This window comes from Aptenodytes forsteri, unplaced genomic scaffold (assembly GCF_000699145.1).
Source record: "Aptenodytes forsteri isolate BGI_AS27 unplaced genomic scaffold, ASM69914v1 Scaffold53, whole genome shotgun sequence".
NCBI lineage: Eukaryota > Metazoa > Chordata > Aves > Sphenisciformes > Spheniscidae > Aptenodytes > Aptenodytes forsteri.
The window spans coordinates 11,613,038-11,623,533 of record NW_008795909.1 but is presented as its reverse complement, the minus strand read 5'-3'; the positions used below and the strand labels follow the sequence as shown (position 1 = coordinate 11,623,533).

Sequence of the window (10,496 nt, the reverse complement as noted above, 5' to 3'; positions counted from 1 at the left end):
GCCCGGCGCCCAGCCAGCGCTGGCCGCGCTGCTCCTCCAGTGCTCCCACTGCCTTGTAAATAATGAAGCTAAGGGTTCTGTCGTTTTACGGAACAAAGGGGGGGCGAATGGCCGAGGTGGTAAGGTCTGGGAAGCGATGAGGGAGTCGAGAGAGAGGCTAATTAACGTCGTTACTGCTGTAACGGAAGCAGCCGCAGCCCCTCGGGTGGAGCGGTGCTTGCATCCCCAGCTAGTACAGGCCCGGGGGGGGGGGGGTCCAGCCTCTTACCCCACGGGACGTACGTGCGAGAGGGCTCTTCTAATCCCAGGAGTATTTGCACTGATCTCCTTTTTGCTTGCTGGCCAAGTCAGATTCCCGTGGCCTGCTCACTCCCCAGCCACTGTAGAGAACATACAAGAGAAATCATGAAAGCAGTTGACCAAGATTCTCATTTGCACACATTACAGTGACTGCGCTGGCTTGGGAACCAGGCTGAGGGGAACTTGAGAGGTGTATCAGAAATCTCCAGTATCTGTTCTTGCACACTGACTGCGCTGCAATTTGTATTAATGAAAAACGTTATAAAAGGCCTTTTTTTTTAATAAAGTAGTTATCTATCAGCTTGTACTTTCTGGGGGGCATCCCACTAAAAAGTGGATAGGGACTGTATGGAGTTTGCCCTAGACATGTCAAGTCTTTTAAGCAGCAGCACACTGATCAGTCTGTTGTTTTGGAACAGGTAAAGGGTGAGGAAGAGGAGGAGAACACCTTGGAAGTGAGAGAGACTAAAGTTAAGGGCAAAAGGTGAGTATCACCCTCCAAGGTCAGTACCTAGAGTTGTGCAGGGGGGTTCCACCATCGTCCTTACAATGGAGCAGAAGTACTACCCCAGTCCCATGTACCTAGAGATCCTACAGTCTTTTGTTCCTGGAAAGATCCACTCTGTACTCAGGCTGCATCCTGGGGTGCTACAGAGCCAGGGAGCACAGTTCACACAAGCAGCCAAACCTAATTCCTGCAGCCCAAGAGGCCCCAGTAAAAGTCATTCCCCTCCCTCAGATGCTCTTTCCTTGGGAGATAAGCACATGTGGTTTTAGATCTCTGCACTGAACCCAGCACATACCTTCTCACAGCCACCTATGGCTGCTAGCAAGGGGAGAGCCCTATAAGGGAGACAATCTCTCTCTTAAATGCAACTCAGCTGCCTTCAGGGGGCCTCAGCTGTGCTTAGTCTCTTGTACTCAGTGCCTTAAGTAATGCCCTGTTCCTTTATTAAGGGACATCAAGTAAGAGAAGCATTATAGCTATGGTCATGCTCTTACCCATTGCTCCCTTTTGAGGTCTCAAATGATTAGCAGCGGTGACTACAGAGAGATTGTAAGTGCTCTTTGGCTGTGTCCCCAGAGCACCGCTCTTAGTCTGGGGAGTACCACAGTGCGCTGGATGCTGTGGCCCAGCATGGGCTGTTGCCTGCTGCAGGGAGAGAGGATGCTGTCTTTTGCCCAAGGCTCTGCACTGCCAAGCTTGGGATACTGTGCATACACTGCAAGACTGGGCAGGTGCATGCTTTCAGAGCCACGGGAGCTGAGAAATAAAGGGTGCTTGTAAAGTGGGTCAGAAGCACAGTGCTGCTGGGTTTCAAGAGGACAGTAGCTGCAGAGTTAAGTCACCAAGGTAGACCGTGGTTTCTGACATATCTGGAGGCCTCGTGATCCTGCTCTTGGGTCACCAGGCATGACTTGAAGTCCATTCACTTCTGTCATCGCCTCAATCCGTCTGGCGCATCCTTACAGGTTTGGCAAAATCTCGATCCTTTCTCTAGAACCTCAGTCCAAAACTATGCTCACTTTCTGGCCGTGCCTTAGTTTCAGATCCTGTGGGCAAAAAGCTGAGAATGAACAGACTTTGTGGGAACAGGTGCTTAAGATGTTTGTGATTTGTCTTCTGGACATTTGCACATGCGTCCTCCAATTCAAATCATTCTTGTCATCTGGAGAAGAATGGAAACCCCCCTGCTGAAGCATGCAGAACTAGGGAGGGGAGTATGTCACCATTCCCCCTCCAAAATGGGAGCCGGGTGTTTTTGTGAAGCAAAGACTGTAATTGTGCCTGGACACAGTTCACCCTGTGCTGCCTCCTGTCCTGCTTCCCCAGTCCAGAGTAAGCACACCCTCTGGGACAAGACATCTGTAAGTCTTGGAGGAGCAAATAAAATATTGGCCCCAATCACACATGTATATGTGATATATGGGCTCCCATCCACAGGGGATGTTGCAGGGGTTGGATCTGATTGCTCTCTCAGGAGAGATCTCCCATGACTTACCTGTTCTCCCTTCCAGTGGAAAATTCTTCTCTGTGAAGCTGCCATCTCCTTTGGCACCAGGAGCCAAGGTCCGTGTATCTGTTGAAATGGTTTTCACGCACGTGCTGCAGCCCTACCCCACCCATATCACCCAAAGCGAGAAGCAGTTTGTGGTCTTTGAAGGAAATCACTATTTCTACTCACCGTACTTCACCAAGACCCAAACGACCCGGGTCAAACTGGCCTCTAGGAATGTGGAGAGTTACACCAAGCTGGGCAACCCTTCCCGCACTGAAGATATGATTGAATATGGTCCCTTCAAGGACATTCCTCCGTACAGCCAGGTAAATGTCTGTGCAAAGATGTTGTGGCTCTGCAGAGAGCATATTGCACACGTGGCACCTGTGTCTCAGAGGCTGGAGAGTGGGAAGTGGAGGCTTTCATGTAAGAATTGCAGGTCAAGCCTGAGTTTCTGCGTGCACGCTAGGAACATGTGCTCCAATGAGGTGCTCCTAGTACAGATGTGATTACTGACCGCTGCTTGGTGTCCACAGAGCAAACCACGCCAGTTTGTGCATGGTTCTGGCAGGGGTGTATTTGCAATGGGGAAGACTGCATCTCTAGCCCCCTCACTGTTACAATTCAGCCAGACATGCGGGGTGTGACGTATGAGTACACCCCAGGTACCCAGTGCCCTATGTGAACTGGGCTGGGGTGGCTCAAACCTTCCTGTGCAGTCAGCTTCACCTCTCTGCAGAGTCTGTCAAGGAGGTTTCTCTGTGGGACGTGGAGACAGATAATTGTGAGGGGAGGTTGCTCCTTACTTCAGGTCTAATAGCTTATCTTTTTTCCTTGTTAGGACACTCTGAAGGTGCACTATGAAAATAACAGTCCGTTCCTGACCATCACCAGTATGACACGAGTCATCGAGGTGTCTCACTGGGGGAACATTGCGGTTGAAGAGACGGTTGATTTAAAGCACACAGGAGCAGTGCTGAAAGGGCCTTTCTCCAGATACGACTACCAGAGACAGCCAGACAGTGGGATCTCTTCTGTCAAGTCTTTTAAGGTTGACATTTTGCATAATTTTTTTTTTTTTTTTTACTGTGGCTTCCACCTTTTTTACATCCCCAGAGGAAAAAAAAAATACAGTTGTCCTTTTCCTTTGCCTTTTCTTTGGAAACCATACCCAAGTAATAAGGGAATATTAAAGCTCTGATCTATTTTCAGAGAACACTCATGCTAGATAGAAATAGCTTTTGGAGGTAGAATTAGGAGGTTATATGCTTTATTGCATCTGTTGGCCAAACAAACTGCATATACCAAGGCATGCAATGTTTCTCCACACTCCCACCCCTCCAACCTCAGGGACCGATTAACACCCTTAATCCCTGTGCTGACAGCTCTGCTTTCCATTTTCCAGTGTGCAAGGGCCATTCATTCTGTCCCCACCCTCTTATTTTCAGGGTTGCCTTCTCTGTCATACCCTCATCATGTTGAACAGTATTAATTGGAAACTCACCCATTCATTCCTTGCTCATAAAGCACTCAACAAGAGTTAAAGCTGTGGCTCTGCTAGCCAGATGTGAGAAGTATTATGTGTTTTCATCTGAACCAAAACCTTTCTCGCTGCTTGAAGCCTCCAGGATTGATTGTTGTAATTCTCTAAGGTGGTGCAGCCAAACAGAAATCTCATTTTGCTGAGCATAAAGCCAGCAAGCTCAGTGAGCTAGGGCAGCGGGCTGAAGTGAAAAGGGAATTGCTGTCCTGGTGGGCATGATGAGATCCCTTGCTGTCTGGGATATTTGAAACTGGGCTGGAGAAAGCACATTGATTTAGAGGCCAAGTGATTTCAGTGCTGGCAGCTACTTCTGTGGCTGATTGCTTATAATAGCACAATTTTACCACTCAGTGCAACTGAATGGCCATTTTGTCATCTCCCACATGGGAGCGCAGTTTCTCAATGCTTAACAGCCATTATTGGTTTTGCCAGTTTCACTGGAAATAACTCCTAGCCAATGCTCTGACTGTTGCTTCTCTCCATACAGACCATTCTCCCAGCTGCTGCTCAGGACGTCTATTACCGAGATGAAATCGGAAACATCTCCACCAGCCACCTCCTTGTCCTGGATGACTCCGTGGAGATGGAGATCCGTCCCCGCTTCCCGCTTTTTGGGGGATGGAAAACCCATTACATCATCGGCTATAACCTGCCAAGCTATGAATACCTCTACAATCTCGGTGGGTGGTACAGGGGAAGGGAATAAGAAACCACCTTCTCTGTGTTTAAAGGTGGTTGCTGTACAGTAAAGAATTCAAAGCTGCAGTACGCTGCACCTTAGCAACAACAGTTGCTAGCTATTATTTCTAGAATGTGCAAATCCACCTTCTTCTCTCTGCTTCCTTCAGGTTTTTGTAGACATCTGGTTAAAATATACTTGAGTGAGCTAGTGCACCCTGCTGCACAATGTATCCATCTGAATTCTGCTCTTGCTTCTGTTAGGAGCTGAGCTTCAAGGTTGCCCCTTGTTCTTTGAGGAGTTGTAACTATCCTCTGGTCTGCCCTCTCTCAGGTGATCAGTATGCCTTGAAAATGAGGTTTGTCGACCATGTGTTTGATGAGCAAGTTACGGACTCTCTGACTGTCAAGATTGTCCTGCCAGAAGGTGCCAAGTAAGTGTCATTACTCCTAGCTTGTTACTGCAGACGATGCTGTGTTGGTGGCAATTCTCCAGCCTGCTCTAATGGCCTGAGGACAGTGAAACAAAACCGTGACTGTGCATGTGGAGGAGACCTTGGAACACAGCTTTGCTTCCTTTTAGAGTGTTGTTTAAACTGCATAATTGGCCTTGTGCTAGAGGCCACAGTTGGCCAGCCAAGTTCTAGGTTACATCATCTTAAACACTGTGGAGTCATATGGGACTGTCTGGCTTTATTCACAGGAATATCCATGTGGACAGCCCCTATGAAATCAATCGTGCTTCAGACGAGCTTCACTACACTTATCTGGACACTTTTGGACGTCCAGTTATTGTGGCACACAAGAGCAACCTGGTGGAGCAGCACATCCAAGACATCGTGGTGAGTGTGGCCTCTCTGCATGGTTTGCCTGAGCAGTTGCGCCTCCTCTCTGTTCAGTGGCACAGTCAAAACACCCATATCGGGTTCCAGAAATACATACTTGCTGGACTGCATGGCCAGTTCTGCTGCTGCCTGAGTTGAGGAGTTCTCTTGCATAGTAACATGGGTCACTCCTCAGTGTTTTGAACTTCTCTTCTAGGTTCATTACACCTTCAACAAAATCTTGATGCTACAGGAGCCTCTGTTGGTGGTTGGAGCTTTTTACATCTTGTTCTTCACTGTGATCGTCTACGTGAGGCTGGATTTCTCCATCACTAAGGTGCTGTATGATGTAGAGCCCTGTGGGAGCATTAGTGGCTTACTCAGCTGATGGTTGGAGATTTTTCATACCAGTAATTCTCACTGAATATTCCTGCTGATTGGATATCTTACTAGATGCTTAAATGGAGCCCTGTTTTTATGCTACTTGAGCATTGATAGTCCTGCAGGGTTTGACCTGGTGTGCTAAGGGTAACCTGAGTTTTGCCTTCTGGATGAAAAGGAATCCCTCCCTGAGAAGCAGGGATGTCTGCAATTCTCCTTCTGCAACATTTTAACTTACTTTTTGTTAAGCTATTTGTTGGGTTAGGCTGAGTGCTGAAAGGTGCTTGCCCTAGTCTTGTACTGTTTGCCTAATTACAGTCAGTTGACTTAATTGCAAAGGGAGCAGTTTCTGTAACAGTCCTGTGGCAGACTGCAAGCATGGCTTGATGCAGATCAAAGATATGACTGCTTTGATCTTCCCTTCTGTCCTCTTGCAGGATCCAGCTGCTGAAGCTAGGATGAAAGTTGCCTGCATCACAGAGCAAGTGCTTACTCTGGTGAACAAGAGACTTGGGCTGTACCGTCACTTTGATGAAGCAGTGAATAAATACAAGCAGTCACGAGACATCTCTACCCTGAACAGTGGCAAAAAGGCTTTGGAGACGGAGCACAAGGCCCTGACAAATGAAATAGCCTCTCTGCAGTCTAAACTGAAGACAGAAGGCTCTGACTTATGTGATAAAGTAAGAAATTCTAATTATTTTTTTTAAGCTCTCCTATTCTTGGCTCTATCAAGTATTCTAGGTGAGTTTTAATTTGGGGTTTAGTTTCTGCAGCCTGTGTATTTTTTTTTTCCTCTGAAAATGTCTTGATCCCTGCCAGAGGGCGTGAAGATCAGTTTATTCTTTTTGCAGTAATCTTGGTTACGCAGCCCTGTAAGTGCTGCTGGTAAACGGCTGCTTGTGCTGTTTCTTAAACAGCCCTTGAACCAGCTACATGAGTACAGATTAATGCTTTTGTAACACAATCCTGATGCTTCTCATTGAGCTCATGGCAGTGACACTTAGGCAAAAATGGAAACTATCAACATGTTATCAGTTCTGACTTTACTACTGACACCAGCCAAACCAAAATCTTCTCCCTCATCTCATATTTTCTTGCACATGTGAATTTGGTGTTGACAGAATTTTGGTAACGTGATGCTCCTCAGGGGGGTATTTTGCTGTACCATGTTGAAAGCCATGGCACAGTGAGCACACACCCACTATCCTTTCCTTCCTCCACTATATTTCAACACTTACCTGGAACAGCCACTTAACCCCAAGTGAGGGACACTTTAGTCTCTAAGGTCCATTCAACCGACAGCCACCTTGCTTAACCTGTTACTGACTCAAAGAGTAGCTCTGTCATTACAGACCTGCTTCTCACACACCATTAACATTAACTGTAGGGCCACAGCTTCCAGCTGTCATAGTTGTGATTTAGCTTGAAGCCTTTAAAATCTATCATTAAACACTCTTTAACAGTCATTGCATCTGTTTCCTGCCAGTATGGCTCCTGGGTCCTTGGAGCCCCTTTATCTGCACTACTTATTTATCCATTTGTGAGATGCTCCTCATAATGTGATGCCAAAGAGGTGATGGCTCAGGAGGCAATATTCAGGGACTGGAGATGTTTCCACTTAGCACTGACTTGATCCTTTGCTCCAGCTTTACCATCTCTTCTATTCCAGCTTCACTGTAGGGATGTTTTTTTGTCTCCTCTAATATTCCCTTTGTTTCTCACTCCCATAAGGTAAGTGAGATTCAGAAGCTCGATGGCCAAGTCAAGGAGCTTGTTCTGAAGTCTTCGGTCGAGGCTGAGCGGCTGGTAGCTGGCAAGCTCAAGAAGGACACGTACATCGAGAACGAGAAGATGCATTCCAACAAGCGCCAGGACCTGGTCACCAAAATTGACAACATCCTCGACGCGCTGTAACTCTCTGGTTTAGCAACCGGGTGGAGGGGAGAGGTATGAAGGGAGATGAGAAGCCTGGGAGTGGATACACTTTGAGCCAAAACTCCTTCCCAGCAAAAGTAGAAAAGTTGATGTGAAATATTTGAAAATACATTTTGTTTTTAGATTTTTCTATAGAGCCTGTCTGCTCAGCAACATGGGCTGTGCAAGGGACCACAACATCATGCTGTTTGGCTGGGTAACAGGGTTTCTTTACCAGCGGTGAGGCTCAGCCACGTTACAGAAGTCTCCCATTTTCAGTTTTCCCTGTACAGATGTGCCCTGACTAAATGCACACAAACAGCCAGTCTGAGCACAGACATGCTCATGGCAAATCTGAATGTCGCATCTCCAGAAAGAATAAAAGACACCTTTGTTCTACTTTGAAATAAAGCTGCCACTGCCTCACCTTTATGTGTTGTGCAGGGGTGGAGGGAGGCAGAGGCACTGGTGCAGAGGGGCTGGGTGGCCCTATCCTGCCCATGGCCAAGCAATGCAGTTCCCTGGGGAACAGAGTTCAGCCCTGATTCCTCCCACCTCCCATCAACTGTGTGCCTTGAAGGCAGAGCTCTGCCACCCTGCAAGGCCCTGACCCAGGCAGGGAAGAAAGCCAAGCCCTTGTTCCCTAGGGACATGCATGCACCTACACCCTTACAGGGAGAAAAAACACAATGCAGCCCCTCCTGCTAGCCTCTCACCACATGCCACATGCTTTCCTGCTGCATGTGACAACAGTCCCTGCATCCCTTGTGAGGACTGCAGTCCTTTGTAGTCCCGGCCCCAGTAGGCCCTTGCTCACACAGCTGGATACCCTGGGGTGTGCATGCAATTCCCTGATAATTGCAGTCTCGTAAGAATTTTTTTTTTCTGTGCCTCTCTGCTTCAGTGCACTGCTAAACACCCTAGAGCTGGCTGCAGGGACTGGAATATAGGTCTCCCCTGCATAGCTTATCTGTTTACCAAAGCTGTTTGAGATGCCTATACAGAAAGGACCAGAAAAGAGCAGAATGGGATGTGTCCCTCTGCCTTCTTTCTTGCTGATGCCCTGCCCTGACCTGCGGGTGGATGTTTGTGCTGGGCAGGGGTGGTTAAGTGGGGAGCAGCCCTCTCCATTGGGCATCCGCAGCCACCTGTGGGAAGCACACTCGGCAGAAGAGCTGGAGGCTGCTTACAAACTGGGCAAGAACCTGGCTACACCACAGAGCGATCTGAGTCACCCCCAAGGATGCTAGAGCCAAAAGTGGCTGTGCTGGGGGGTGGAGGCGTGCCACAGTTCTTGCGCTGGCTCCGTGTGAGGCTTGGGGCAAACATAGCCCCCATGGCCCGGTGCTGCCTGCAAGCCCTGTGCCTGGACCCGTGCAAGTAGCTGGACACTTTCCAGCCCTTGCCAGGCCACCCGCGCTGCCTGTCCCTCTGTCCTGGACCCACGTAGCCAAGGTCTCTGTCACAGGCATACTGTCCTTGCCCTTTACTACCCCGCTTATCTTGGAGGGGCTTCTTATCTTGGATGAAAGTTGTCCTTATCCTCTCCTGGGATGCTTTTCTCTTTTTAGAGAATGCAGTTGGGAGGGAAGCCCTTTGCCCCAGGCCACACAGCTTCCAAAGCGGGTTTGTTAGGAGTGTTTTGCTGCAGGCCTGAGCCCAGGCACCCACCGCATTGTCTGCTGGGTGCCAGGCTCCCTCCCATGCCCACAAACCTCACCCTGCAGCAGGGTGGAAAAGCCTAGATCCCCTGCCTCTCTGCTCCCTGCGCAGGTGCTGTTGGGATCCCTGAAACCATGAGTCCTGCCTGACCAGGGTGGGGATGAGCAACAGCTAAAATCAAATAAATCATCATTAACCCACTGGGCTGAAACACACATGCACAATACTTGGGGAGGTTCCAGGGGCATCCAAAGCCAGACAGGCTGCCTGTTGCACCTGGGGCAACGCAGGCAGGTCCAGGGGAGGAGAAGAGGGATCAAACATGATCCCAAAGACATCCTTAACTTTCCATTCCCCCTGGCAGAGGAAAGGCGGTGCCACCCTTCTTTCTCCATGTCCCACCTCTGCCTGGCTTCCCAGGCAGCCCAGACCTCTGAGGGTACAGTGGAGTTGTATGGAGTGCCCATCACAAATCCCCCTGGGGTTGATGGTGTGTCTCTATGTCTTTCCCTCCCTATTCCAAGGGGTTCTCCTTGATCTGCATACACCTCGGCCCCCACAGCTGCTGGGCAGCTTCAGATCCTGCTTGTTAATGAAAGCCACGGCTGCAGAGACAGCAGCTATAAATAGGCTGCATGAATGCAGCCAGCCCCAGCAAAAAAGGCTTCTGGTCCCCGAGGAGAGCTGCCCCAATTCCAGAGGCCGAGAATAAAAACCCCAGCCGCTGCAAGAAGAGATGCTTTGCTCCTCTCCCCGCACCTCCCTTCTGCCACACTCCTTGGGCGGCCGCAGCCTCCCACACTGTGCACCCTGAGCCCATTCTGCCCCCAATGCTGCTCTTTCGGGGCCAGCTCATGCGCAGGGAAAGGGCAATTCGGGGCAAGTGGCCCAGGGCTGTCCCCGCTCTGGGGCTCAGCGTGGGTCCTTGGGGTGGGCAGGAGCCCCTGGGGAGGCAGGCTCTGGCTCCCACACGCTTTTCAACTGGGTTATGAAATGGGATGGAGACATTCCCCAAGGTGAGTTTCATCCCCCAGAGGGGCCCCCAAACTTTATACCTGCTCCCCTGTGCCAACAACCCCCAGGGCTGCTGGGGAGCCACAGCAAGGAGGCACCCCACGCCCCAAAGCATACAGCCTCCCTGCCCAGCCCCATGAAAGGAGTAGCTGGGCCTCCACAACCTATGACAATAGT

At 49.5% G+C, this 10,496-nt stretch overlaps 1 protein-coding gene across 1 annotated transcript in view; it reads left to right on the top strand.

Annotated features, from left to right (window-relative positions):
• RPN1 (ribophorin I) overlaps positions 1-8,054 on the top strand; it is a 17,541-nt gene extending 9,487 nt beyond the window's left edge. Inside the window, exons 3-11 of the mRNA XM_009284558.1 lie at positions 720-784; positions 2,320-2,626; positions 3,142-3,351; positions 4,331-4,523; positions 4,856-4,955; positions 5,225-5,363; positions 5,563-5,682; positions 6,164-6,409; positions 7,461-8,054. Coding sequence (XP_009282833.1) covers positions 720-784; positions 2,320-2,626; positions 3,142-3,351; positions 4,331-4,523; positions 4,856-4,955; positions 5,225-5,363; positions 5,563-5,682; positions 6,164-6,409; positions 7,461-7,643 — 1,563 coding nt within the window. The 3' untranslated portion in view covers positions 7,644-8,054. The remainder of the gene's footprint in view (positions 1-719; positions 785-2,319; positions 2,627-3,141; positions 3,352-4,330; positions 4,524-4,855; positions 4,956-5,224; positions 5,364-5,562; positions 5,683-6,163; positions 6,410-7,460) is intronic.
• Positions 8,055-10,496: the final 2,442 nt, after the last annotated feature.